The 14,048-nt window shown below is 46.3% G+C and overlaps 1 protein-coding gene across 1 annotated transcript; it reads left to right on the top strand.

Annotated features, from left to right (window-relative positions):
• The first annotated feature begins 1,346 nt into the window (after positions 1-1,346).
• Positions 1,347-3,752, top strand: sstr1a (somatostatin receptor 1a). The gene has a single exon (XM_041811914.1). It carries the CDS (start codon positions 1,475-1,477, stop codon positions 2,633-2,635), a length of 1,161 nt encoding a protein of 386 aa, XP_041667848.1. The 5' UTR covers positions 1,347-1,474; the 3' UTR covers positions 2,636-3,752.
• The last annotated feature ends 10,296 nt before the right edge of the window (positions 3,753-14,048 follow it).

Here is a 14,048-nt window from a genome sequence, read left to right as displayed (position 1 = left end):
GAATGTTTTATACGCTTTGATTACATCATCTTCAAAGGCTAGGATAGAATGTTTTATACACTTTGATTACATCATCTTCAAAGATTAGGGTAGAATGTTTTATACGCTTTGATTACATCATCTTCAAAGGCTAGGATAGAATGTTTTATACGCTTTGATTACATCATCTTCAAAGGCTAGGATAGAATGTTTTATACGCTTTGATTACATCATCTTCAAAGGCTAGGATAGAATGTTTTATACGCTTTGATTACATCATCTTCAAAGGCTAGGATAGAATGTTTTATAAGCTTTGATTACATCATCTTCAAAGGCTAGGATAGAATGTTTTATACGAGTCCTTTTAAGATCATCAGACTCTATATTGATGCTTTTTATTAACCCTTGGTGATTTATTAACATCTGACAGTAGTTACAGGTCACCTTACATGACTGTATTTAAGGGCCCTAGGAGTAGGGGCCCCAGACCTTTACCTATTGGTTAGTCCTCCTATGAAGATCTGATGCTTTAGTGCATTGTTACTGAACTTTCCGTTTTTTTTAAGGATTCCTGGGCGAATAATATTTAGTATGAAGACATAGAAAAGCCACATGTTGAGTATTGCTGCAGAGTGTATTTTAGTGAGTTATTATCATGCTGTCCCGTATGGATCTGTCATCATTTCTCTGATTATACTCTCAGCACCATTAAAGGCTCCATTTGGTCTAATCTGACCCTCATTAACTAGAACCAGATCAACTCACTTCATCAGACCAACTCTCTCTCCCTCCCTCTCTCTCTCTCCCTCCTGTCTCTCTCCCTCCCTCCCTCCTACCTCTCTCTCTCCCTCCTCTCTCTCTCCCTCTGTCCTCCCTCCCCTCTCTCTCTCTCCCTCTGTCCTCCCTCCCTCCTTTCTCTCTCTCTCTCCCTCCTCTCTCTCTCCCTCTGTCCTCCCTCCCCTCTCTCCCTCCCTCCTTTCTCTCTCTCTCTTCCTCCTCTCTCTCTCCCTCTGTCCTCCCTCCTCTCTCTCTCTCCCCCTCCCTCCTTTCTCTCTCTTTCTCCCTCATCTCTCTCTCTCTGTCCCTCTGTCCTCCCTCCCCTCTCTCCCTCCCTCCATTATCTCTCTCCCTCTGTCCTCCCTCCCCTCTCTCCTTTCTCTCTCTCTCTCCCGCTGGCCTCCCTCCCCTCTCTCCCTCCCTCCTTTCTCTCTCTCTGTCCCTCTGTCCTCCCTCCCCTCTCTCCCTCCCTCCTTTCTCTCTCTCTCTCCCTCTGTCCTCCCTCCCTCCTCTCTCTCCCTTTCTCCTTTTTCTCTCTCTCTCTCTCCCTCTGTCCTCCCTCCTTTCTCTCTTTCCCTCCCTCCTCTGTCTCCCTCTCTCCTTTCTCTCTCTCTCTCAACCTCCTCTTTCTCTTTCTCTCCCGCTGATCCGGTGAGGATCGTCTGTGACCGGAGGAGCCGCCGTTGAAGGAGGATGTTTTGATGTTTCTCCTGCCACCATGGAGCCGAACACCTCCTCCTCCTCTACCTCCTCCTCCTCCTCCTCCCCGCTCTCCTCGTCTCCTCTCCCGGTAACTCTCGGCTCTCTGTCGGTGGACAGCGGAGCTCTCTTCCTCTTTAACGGCTCTCTGAACGGCTCGGTCCCCGGCTCCGCGGCTCCGTCCGCGGGCAGCGCGGCTCTCATCTCGTCCATCTACTCGGTGGTGTGTCTGGTCGGTCTGAGCGGGAACTCCATGGTCATCTACGTCATCTTCCGGTACGCTAAGATGAAGACGGCCACGAACCTGTACATCCTGAACCTGGCGGTGGCGGACGAACTGCTCATGCTCAGTGTCCCGTTCGTCGTCACGGCTGCGCTGCTGCGCCGCTGGCCGTTTGGCGCGCTTTTGTGCCGCCTCGTGCTCAGCGTGGACGCCATCAACATGTTCACGAGCATCTACTGCCTGACGGTCCTGAGCGTGGACCGCTACATCGCCGTGGTCCACCCGCTGAGGGCGTCCCGATACCGGAGGCCGACCGTGGCTAAGCTGGTCAACGTGTGCGTGTGGATGTTCTCGCTGCTGGTCATCCTTCCCATCATCCTCTTCTCCTCCACGGCGCCGAACTCCGACGGCTCCGTGGCGTGTAACATGCAGATGCCGGAGCCCGAGCAGCGCTGGATGGCGGCCTTCGCCGTCTATGCCTTCCTGATGGGCTTCCTGTTTCCGGTGCTCGCCATCGTGCTGTGCTACGCGCTCATCCTCAGCCAGCTCCGCGTGGTGGCGCTGCGGGCGGGCTGGCAGCAGCGGCGGAGCTCGGAGAGGAAGATCACGGTGATGGTGACGGTGGTGGTGTCGGTCTTCGTGGTGTGCTGGATGCCGTTTCACGTGGTGCAGCTGGTGGGCGTGTTCCTGGAGCGCCACGACCCCACCCTCAGCCAGCTCGCCGTCGTCCTCGGCTACGCCAACAGCTGCGCCAACCCGCTGCTCTACGGCTTCCTGTCCGACAACTTTCGACGCTCCTTCCAGAGGATCCTGTGCGTGCGCTGGATGGAGGCCCCCGACGAGCCCCTGGACTACCTGGACTACTTCAGCACGGCCCTCAAGAGCCGGAGACTCAGCCTGGACCAGGACGAGGACCAGGACAGGCCCCGCCCTCACAACACCTGCTCCAGGCTGTAGTGGAACCCTGATCTGGACCAGGACCTAAAGGACCACACGGAGCTCCGGGTGGTTCTGATTCTACGGGTGCCCTGAGGGGCCAAACAGACCTGTCCAGAGGATATAGATTTTTTTATGGCTAAAACGGCGAAGACGTTTGTAGACAACGGTCCACTACTGATGATGTCACTCTAGTGTCACAGACCGCCTCTTCAGAGTCCGGGTTAAAGGTCGGCGCGTTTTCAGATATTCCTAAAATCTGAGCGGTTAAACATACGACCGAAAAAATGAATCTGTGTTTTTCTTTCTTTCTTTTTCATTTTCCACAAAGAGATGAACAAATTCAAAGGTATTTTTCCCGGTCTGTGTTTTTTGCAGAGTTTAGATTTGAATTTCAAATGAGAAATCCAAAATCAAGAAAAACGCTGTTTCTTCAAAACGGTTAAAAAACAGGAAATAAAAATTTAAAAACCCTGCTGTGGTGCTTTCAGGGCATCTGTGTTAATCTGAAAACAAAAACATTTTTTATCTGAACTTTTTTGTGTTCAGATCAAAAACAGAAAGATCCCAGAACAGAACACTGGTGATGTAACATTCCTTTCCCTGTATTTTTGACCTGCGCTGGTGATGTGAAAAAAGAATGTTACATCACCAGTGTTCCTTCTTCAATAGAACGATTTTTGATCTGAACGCAAAAACAACAACATGAAAAAACAAGCAGTTCATCGTTTGTTCATTTCTTTTTGGAAAATGAGAAATAGGAGCGTAACTAAATGTTCATGTTTTCTTTTATTTGATTCCTGATTTAATAAAAACTGTAAGGGTCAAAGGAACTCACTTTCACTTTCATCTTACTGTTTTATGTGCAGATCAAAGGGAAGATCAAAGAACAGAACGCTGGTGATGTAACATTCTTTTATGTCCTTTTGGTGTGACATGATGCAGGTGTTGTGAATAAAAGAATGATACAGCCCCAGTATTCTGTCCTTTGATCTTGCAAACACAGAAGCGATGAGATGAGAATCAGTCAGTGGTTTTAACAGCCAAAAGTTTTGTGTTTTTTTTTCACTTCAAATGAGAAATCCAAAATCAAGGAAAAATCTGTTTCCTCATAACTGTTTAAAAATAGGAATAATAATAATACAAATAAAATAAAATAAATAATAATAATAAAAAAGTAACAATAATAATACTATTATTATTATTATTAATAATAATAATAACAATACTAATAAAAAAGTAACAATAATAATAATAACAATAATAATAATAATAATAATAACAATACTAATAAAAAAGTAACAATAATAATAATAACAATAATAATAATTATAAAAATAATTATGATAATAAATAGGAAAGTAACACGGAGAAAGCGACCGTCATCTTTCAGGCAGTTCAGATTATAATGAGAATGAAAAATACAAAAATTCTTCATTTTTGGTTCTTGTTTTTCTTTTTTTCTGTAGGGATGAAGATAAAAACAGACTTTTCATCTTCTATTTTTGATGTTCAGATCAAAAACAGGAAGACCAAAGAGCGGAAGGCTGGTGATGTTTGTTTTTTGTTTGTTTGTTTGTTTTTTTTTATGTATTTTTTTGATCAGGGAAAATGCACCAAAAAAAAAAAAACATTAATCACATACAATGAGAACATGTTCTGTGCCAGGTTTTAGCAAAAATGCTAGTTTCCACCTGCAGTCCCTGGACAGGTTGATGTCACATTTACACAAATAAAAAAGCATTTATACTGATTGAACAGTTCAGTTTCATACAACAATCATTCTTACAATGTTATTTAAAAAGGAGCCACACTCTCACACACACCTACACATTACCACATGCACACAGCCATGGGATGTAACATTCTTTTTTTGGGTCCTTTATTTTTGACCTGTTGCAAGTGAAGTGGAGAAAAGAATGTTACATCACATAAAAACAACAACATGAAAACTACTCAGTTTGTTCAGGTTTGTTTTTTAGGAAAAATGAAAAAAAGGAAACAGAAAAAAAGGTGAAATAAGAAAAAATGGAAAAAGACAGAAATGTTTGTTTTTCTGTTTCTTGATCTTCAGTTCAGTATCAACCTGCATGTTTTAAACAGGAAACAGCTGTTTCCAGCTGGTTTTGGATTTCTCATTTCAAAATAAAAGCCTGGCCATACACCCGTAGATACAAACGTGTAGATGCTGCCTGGGCCGCCACCGCCGCCGTACGGACCCATCAAGTCAGGAAGCCCTTTAAGGACAGGTTTAGACTCATGTATGGAACGCTGTCGCTAACATTACATCACTTCTTTGTCGAAACGCCACGCGGAAACTGGCGTTTCAGATTTATGCGTCTCATAGCTCCTTTTGGTCCCGTATGTAGCTAAAAACCAAAGTCTCTGGGCACAGCCATGTTTGTCCACGTCCTCAAACGCATCACAGCTAGGGATGGAGAGAGGGACCCGGTCCTGCAGGACCCAGTTGTAGGATTTTCATAACCCCTAAAAAGACAACAGTACATCAATACTTCTGTGGCTCCTGGAGCAAAACCACTGGTCAGGAGAACATGAGCTCAGAGCAGCGGGTTTCCACCAATAGAGAGGCACGGGTGGCAGAACTGATCAGGACTCGGATCAATAACAGTAGTGATAAAAAAGTTAGTAATGACGTTGTAGGTTCTATCAAACGGGACGTTCGTATTAGCACAGAAACACAGCACTATCTAAAGACACCATGTGTCTCTGAGGCGGCCATCTTGGAGAGGGGGAGCTGCAGCTCAGACTGGATGAAAGTCTGCGACAGTCGGAGGTCTGGCTGGTTTATAACCGGCTGTTTGATGAAGCTCTCATGTGTTTATGATCTCGGACTGAAACGCTCCATCCATCACTGTGACTCTGAAGAGAAGGGCTGACGAGAAACGGAGCGGTTTCTTCTGGAATGTGCTCAGAATGCTGCACAGATGGAGAACGTGGCATTGGAGGGTAACAGTTTTATAAAGTCTACAGGTGGATAAACCCATGAGGACCGCCACAGTGGAGAACGCTACAGCACCTGTCTGTTCCTCTCTACAGCCTCCACAGGATCCTGATATCATTTACTGCTAACACAAAACCAGCATTTTTGTATGGAACCTGGATGTTTTATTTAAATCAAATATCTGTGATCATAAATACTCGTCTGGTGTTTGTAACAAAGCAGGCTGCTGGATAATAGATTCTTATTAACCTGGTTTTCTCAGACATGCAGTCATAGACATTCAGTCTGAGCCACAGCTACCCCTCTCCAAGATGGCAGCCATGCAGCCACGTCTCAGAGCTCAGAAATGGCATCTACAGGTACAAATCAAAGGGTACAGCCAATCAGAGGAGGTGAGGCCAACCCCTCCTCAGGTAAACACCAGCTCAGATTCTGATTGGCTGCAGAGGGAAAAACACATTAGATAAAATACTGTGAACCGTTGCTAGCATGTTAGCCATGCTAGCTACTGTACCTCATGTTTACAATGCTACTGAGGCTACTTCCTGTTAGCTCCTGTTTGTACCTGCAGCAGTGGAAGCTGCCATTCTGTTGCTGTACCTCATTCATGCTGGAGCTGCTGCTGGATTCTTCTCTCACCCTCTCACTGTTCTTATGAGGGGCTGGAGCAGCAGGGGTCACTCCCATGATCCTCTGCTGTCTTTGTTGTTTTGGTTGAGAGCCCCCTGGTGGTGAGAGCATACCTTCAAACCAAAGCGAGGTTTATGACATGAAAGCCTTGGACACGCCCACCAAACATGAGATCACAGTAAGACTGAACCCTGAGACCAGAGCAAAGGTGAATGTTCCCCAGGTGTCTGCTGTAGCCCCGCCCCCTGCCCTGACTCATACAGGTGAACGCAGACGTGTTGCTTTGTTCCAGTATTTCCTCTGACCTTTGGACTTCATGAATGTAAACACAGGAAGTAATGCAGCTGTCCATCAGATCTTGTTTATTTGTTGTTGTTTGTGTTTATTCATGTTATTTTAATGTGATGATGTCATCTTTGAGAAATAAAAACAACCTCACTGACCAGACTTCTCCAAGGCTTTCCTCAACATTCTGCAGTGTTCCTGTGTGGAAGTGTGTCCATTCACCCTGTAGAGCATTTATGAGGTCAGGCTCTGATGGTGGACCAGAAGGTCTGGACCACAATCTCTGTCCCAGGTCATCCCAAAGGTGCTGGCTGGGGCTGAGGTCCGGACTCTGAACTATCAGACCATGTGTCCTTTTCTAGCCCTAGCTCTAATGAAAGCCCCTCTCATTTCTATCATGTTACCTTAATTATTCTAATACAAGCCCCTCTCATTTCTATCATGTTACCTTAATTATTCTAATACAAGCCCCTCTCATTTCTATCATGTTACCTTAATTATTCTAATGAAAGCCCCTCTCATTTCTATCATGTTACCTTAATTATTCTAATACAAGCCCCTCTCATTTCTATCATGTTACCTTAATTATTCTAATACAAGCCCCTCTCATTTCTATCATGTTACCTTAATTATTCTAATACAAGCCCCTCTCATTTCTATCATGTTACCTTAATTATTCTAATACAAGCCCCTCTCATTTCTATCATGTTACCTTAATTATTCTAATACAAGCCCCTCTCATTTCTATCATGTTACCTTAATTATTCTAATACAAGCCCCTCTCATTTCTATCATGTTACCTTAATTATTCTAATGAAAGCCCCTCTCATTTCTATCATGTTACCTTAATTATTCTAATGAAAGCCCCTCTCATTTCTATCATGTTACCTTAATTATTCTAATACAAGCCCCTCTCATTTCTATCATGTTACCTTAATTATTCTAATACAAGCCCCTCTCATTTCTATCATGTTACCTTAATTATTCTAATGAAAGCCCCTCTCATTTCTATCATGTTACCTTAATTATTCTAATACAAGCCCCTCTCATTTCTATCATGTTACCTTAATTATTCTAATGAAAGCCCCTCTCATTTCTATCATGTTACCTTAATTATTCTAATACAAGCCCCTCTCATTTCTATCATGTTACCTTAATTATTCTAATACAAGCCCCTCTCATTTCTATCATGTTACCTTAATTATTCTAATGAAAGCCCCTCTCATTTCTATCATGTTACCTTAATTATTCTAATACAAGCCCCTCTCATTTCTATCATGTTACCTTAATTATTCTAATGAAAGCCCCTCTCATTTCTATCATGTTACCTTAATTATTCTAATACAAGCCCCTCTCATTTCTATCATGTTACCTTAATTATTCTAATGAAAGCCCCTCTCATTTCTATCATGTTACCTTAATTATTCTAATACAAGCCCCTCTCATTTCTATCATGTTACCTTAATTATTCTAATGAAAGCCCCTCTCATTTCTATCATGTTACCTTAATTATTCTAATACAGGCCCCTCTCATTTCTATCATGTTACCTAAATTATTCTAATACAAGCCCCTCTCATTTCTATCATGTTACCTTAATTATTCTAATGAAAGCCCCTCTCATTTCTATCATATTACCTTAATTATTCTAATGAAAGCCCCTCTCATTTCTTCTTCTCTGGTCTCTGGTCCACAGTCCTGCTGGATTAGAAAAGGGCCTTCCCCAGACTGTTGGAAGCATAGCATTGTCCAGAATGTCTTGGTCTGCTGAAGCATTAAGATCGGCCTTCACTGGAGATAAGGGGTCTAGACCAGACCCTGAAAATCAGCCCCATACCATTATCCCTCCTCCACCAAACTTCACAGTCAGACAGGTAATGTTCTCCCAGCATCCTCCAGACCCAGACTCACCATCTGACTGTAAACAGAGATGATTGGTCACTCCACAGTCCAGTGTCGGTGTGTTTTACTCCACTCCATCTGATGCTTTCATTGGACTTGGTGATGTGAGGCTTGCATGCAGCTGTTGCCATGGAAACCCATTCATGAAGCTCCTGCTGCAGTTTTATTGTTCACATAAAGCCAGAGGAAGTTCAGAACTCTTCAGCGGAGACTTGGAGACTTTTACCCATGGTCCTTAGCAGTCGTTGACCTCTCTGTGATTTTACCTGGTCTTCTGCTTCATGGCTGAGCTGCTGTTGTTCCTAAACTCTTCCACCCTCTGATAACATCACTGACAGCTGACTGGTGAATATCCAGCAGGGAAGACATTGGTTAAAGGCGTCACCATCACAGTATTTATCTAAAAGCAACATTCTATTCTGTGGCGGGAAATTCAATGAAGAGATACTAATCTGATCCAGAAAGAGGGCGTGACCAATTTACAGCTTAACCAATCAATAGGTGAGGGATGAAATGCACTCTGGGAATTGTAGTCTCTCTGTTTGTCACAGTTTACTGATCAATCATGGTGATGATGAAGCTCATGAGGGTGATGGTGATGAAGCTAGAGACCACGGCGATGATGCTGCTGATGCTGATGAACAACACCCCCCCCCCGCCCGCGGCGGCGCCCTCGTTCGCTCCACTGATCAATCCCGATGATAAAAGCTTCAGTGGATCAGATCAGGATTTATTCTCCATCTCATCACTGATGTTCGCTCACAGCGGCGTGAAGGTGACCTCTTTGATGATGTCACAACAGCAGCTCAGGTGAGCTCAGCACAGCGAGGACGACCAATAAATCAGCTGTGAACCTTTGGTAAAGGATGAGAGGGAAAGGGGGCAGGAGCTGAGGACTAACAAAGCCCCATCTAAAACAAACTCAAGTCCTCCTGATTAATAAAGATCTGCTCCACTTTCACTCTGAGTCTGGCCCTGGTCCAGGTTCATCATCAGTCTGGCCCTGGTCCAGGTTCATCATCAGTCTGGGCCTGGTCCAGGTTTCTGCCTGTGTTCAGTTTGTCATGGTTCTGATCTCTTGGTGGTCTTTATAGATAAATCAGCAGAGTCTAAATCAGAGACTCTGCACTAGTGGGTCTGGACCCAGAAGTGGGTCAAGTCCAGTAGGCGGTGGATCTGTTCCTGGACTAAACCTCGTCTAAAAGCCCTCTCTCTCTCTCTCTCTCTCGTTGGTCCGGCTGGGCGAGTCTTCATTGAATGAATCTGATTGGTTGATAAATATCAGACATTTGGGGGCAGATGGCCTCGTGGTTCTGGGGTGCCCCACATGTCTCTCCCTGTTCCTGACTCTGTCCTCTGTCCTCCTCTCTACATAAAAGCCTAAAAAGTCCAAACTGAATATCTTAAAGATATCAGGATGTAGGGTCTACTCTCTCATCCAGGTGGAGATGGTGGGTCCTGGTCTGGTCCAGACCGGTCCTCTTTGTGGATTTGTGTGAGACTAAGAAAAATGATGTGATGGTTGATAAATGATGAGCTCAGCATTGTCTCGTGTTTTTCTAAAGAGTCTGTGGTTACCATAGAAACCAGGAGAACTGAAGAATGTGAACATGGAGAACCGAGGATCTCTGTGGACTTCTAGACTCTTTCAGCATGACCAGAACCAGATAACAAGGATGTTAATACTCTCATGTTGGACCAGAACCAGGAACTCTAAAGGGGACCAGGATGAAGCAGGAACTCTAGAAGGGACCAGGATGAAGCAGGAACTCTAGAGGGGACCAGACTGAAGCAGGAACTCTAGAGGGGACCAGACTGAAGCAGGAACTCTAGAGGGGACCAGACTGAAGCAGGAACTCTAGAGGGGACCAGGATGAAGCAGGAACTCTAGAGGGGACCAGACTGAAGCAGGAACTCTAGAGGGGACCAGGATTAACCAGGAACTCTAGAGGGGACCAGACTGAAGCAGGAACTCTAGAGGGGACCAGACTGAAGCAGGAACTCTAGAGGGGACCAGACTGAAGCAGGAACTCTAGAGGGGACCAGGATGAAGCAGGAACTCTGGAGGGGACCAGGATGAAGCAGGAATTCTAGAGGGGACCAGGATGAACCAGGAACTCTAGAGGGGACCAGGATTAACCAGGAACTCTAAAGGGGACCAGACTGAAGCAGGAACTCTAGAGGGGACCAGGATGAAGCAGGAACTCTGGAGGGGACCAGACTGAAGCAGGAACTCTGGAGGGGACCAGACTGAAGCAGGAACTCTAGAGGGGACCAGACTGAAGCAGGAACTCTAGAGGGGACCAGACTGAAGCAGGAACTCTAGAGGGGACCAGACTGAAGCAGGAACTCTAGAGGGGACCAGACTGAAGCAGGAACTCTAGAGGGGACCAGGATTAACCAGGAACTCTAGAGGGGACCAGACTGAAGCAGGAACTCTAGAGGGGACCAGACTGAAGCAGGAACTCTAGAGGGGACCAGACTGAAGCAGGAACTCTGGAGGGGACCAGACTGAAGCAGGAACTCTGGAGGGGACCAGACTGAAGCAGGAACTCTAGAGGGGACCAGGATTAACCAGGAACTCTAGAGGGGACCAGGATTAACCAGGAACTCTAAAGGGGACCAGACTGAAGCAGGAACTCTAGAGGGGACCAGGATGAAGCAGGAACTCTGGAGGGGACCAGACTGAAGCAGGAACTCTAGAGGGGACCAGACTGAAGCAGGAACTCTAGAGGGGACCAGACTGAAGCAGGAACTCTAGAGGGGACCAGACTGAAGCAGGAACTCTAGAGGGGACCAGACTGAAGCAGGAACTCTGGAGGGGACCAGACTGAAGCAGGAACTCTAGAGGGGACCAGGATGAAGCAGGAACTCTGGAGGGGACCAGGATGAAGCAGGAACTCTGGAGGGGACCAGACTGAAGCAGGAACTCTAGAGGGGACCAGGATGAAGCAGGAACTCTGGAGGGGACCAGACTGAAGCAGGAACTCTGGAGGGGACCAGACTGAAGCAGGAACTCTAGAGGGGACCAGACTGAAGCAGGAACTCTAGAGGGGACCAGGATGAAGCAGGAACTCTGGAGGGGACCAGGATGAAGCAGGAACTCTGGAGGGGACCAGACTGAAGCAGGAACTCTAGAGGGGACCAGGATGAAGCAGGAACTCTAGAGGGGACCAGACTGAGGCAGGAACTCTGGAGGGGACCAGACTGAAGCAGGAACTCTAGAGGGGACCAGGATGAAGCAGGAACTCTAGAGGGGACCAGACTGAAGCAGGAACTCTGGAGGGGACCAGACTGAAGCAGGAACTCTAGAGGGGACCAGACTGAAGCAGGAACTCTAGAGGGGACCAGACTGAAGCAGGAACTCTGGAGGGGACCAGACTGAAGCAGGAACTCTAGAGGGGACCAGGATGAAGCAGGAACTCTAGAGGGGACCAGGATGAAGCAGGAACTCTGGAGGGGACCAGACTGAAGCAGGAACTCTAGAGGGGACCAGGATGAAGCAGGAACTCTGGAGGGGACCAGACTGAAGCAGGAACTCTAGAGGGGACCAGGATGAAGCAGGAACTCTAGAGGGGACCAGACTGAAGCAGGAACTCTAGAGGGGACCAGACTGAAGCAGGAACTCTAGAGGGGACCAGACTGAAGCAGGAACTCTAGAGGGGACCAGGATTAACCAGGAACTCTAGAGGGGACCAGACTGAAGCAGGAACTCTAGAGGGGACCAGACTGAAGCAGGAACTCTAGAGGGGACCAGACTGAAGCAGGAACTCTAGAGGGGACCAGGATGAAGCAGGAACTCTGGAGGGGACCAGGATGAAGCAGGAACTCTAGAGGGGACCAGACTGAAGCAGGAACTCTAGAGGGGACCAGACTGAAGCAGGAACTCTAGAGGGGACCAGACTGAAGCAGGAACTCTAGAGGGGACCAGACTGAAGCAGGAACTCTGGAGGGGACCAGACTGAAGCAGGAACTCTAGAGGGGACCAGGATGAAGCAGGAACTCTGGAGGGGACCAGGATGAAGCAGGAACTCTGGAGGGGACCAGACTGAAGCAGGAACTCTAGAGGGGACCAGGATGAAGCAGGAACTCTGGAGGGGACCAGACTGAAGCAGGAACTCTAGAGGGGACCAGGATTAACCAGGAACTCTAGAGGGGACCAGACTGAAGCAGGAACTCTAGAGGGGACCAGGATGAAGCAGGAACTCTGGAGGGGACCAGACTGAAGCAGGAACTCTGGAGGGGACCAGACTGAAGCAGGAACTCTAGAGGGGACCAGACTGAAGCAGGAACTCTAGAGGGGACCAGGATGAAGCAGGAACTCTGGAGGGGACCAGGATGAAGCAGGAACTCTGGAGGGGACCAGACTGAAGCAGGAACTCTAGAGGGGACCAGGATGAAGCAGGAACTCTAGAGGGGACCAGACTGAGGCAGGAACTCTGGAGGGGACCAGACTGAAGCAGGAACTCTAGAGGGGACCAGGATGAAGCAGGAACTCTAGAGGGGACCAGACTGAAGCAGGAACTCTGGAGGGGACCAGACTGAAGCAGGAACTCTAGAGGGGACCAGACTGAAGCAGGAACTCTAGAGGGGACCAGGATGAAGCAGGAACTCTAGAGGGGACCAGACTGAAGCAGGAACTCTAGAGGGGACCAGACTGAAGCAGGAACTCTAGAGGGGACCAGAATGTTCTGTACGGTGGAGGTTCTTCCTCTGAAGGTGTGACTGAGAGCGTCCCTCTGACAGAACCAACAGCTGACACAGACTCAGACAGCCTGCCGAGTGGGAGGAAGGATTCTGCCGTGACACCACAGGAAGCAGCAGATCTGGTTACCATGGTGATGTTGACTCAAACCACACAGGGCCTGGTAATGAGGGTAATGATTAACGATCAATATGATCGATGTGCTCACGCAGCGGTGCATCATTCATGTTTGAGCTCGCTCAGACAAAAAGACAAAACATATTAAAATTACATCATAAATCCATGAAATAGTGAATTATGTTAAAGTTAGTGATTGATTTTATTCTACTGTAAATGTTTTCCTTCCACCAACCACAGATATTCATATGACTGTCAAAAAAAACATTCAAACCCTCATATCTACATCTGGACGGACGTATTCTCATGTCTGTGACTGAAGACAAAACCTGTCATTGTTCGAAAAAGCCCGTGTTTTAAACATATTTACCATAAATATTCAAATACGAGCCCCTCGTGTTTTAAACATATTTACCATAAATATTCAAATACGAGCCCCTCGTGTTTTAAACATATTCACCTTAATTATTCTAATTGAAGCCCCTCCTAAGCGTGTTACTGTAATTATTCTAATAAAAGCTCTTCCCCTTTTAAGGCCTGTTTGTTTAGACAAAAGAGGCAGCTCTCCGCTAAAGACCCTGATGGATTTATGTGGAAGTATTTTTGGATCAGAAAGAGACTAAATGGAGCCTGAAGATCTAAAGTCAGAAGAATGTTTGTCCCAGCCATCAGAGTAACAAAATGAGATCAAATTAATCACTGATTTGTTCTATTGATCCTCTATTGTTTAAATCTGCTCATGTTGAACTGTTACTGTTCTGTAGAATTTTTTCTCTTAAAGCCTCAGATATTCACCAAGTTTTATGGAGTGAGTTTAATTTTCTGCTTTTTTCAC

This window comes from Cheilinus undulatus, linkage group 18 (genome assembly GCF_018320785.1).
Source record: "Cheilinus undulatus linkage group 18, ASM1832078v1, whole genome shotgun sequence".
Taxonomy (NCBI): domain Eukaryota; kingdom Metazoa; phylum Chordata; class Actinopteri; order Labriformes; family Labridae; genus Cheilinus; species Cheilinus undulatus.
This window is presented reverse-complemented; position numbering and strand designations above follow the sequence as displayed.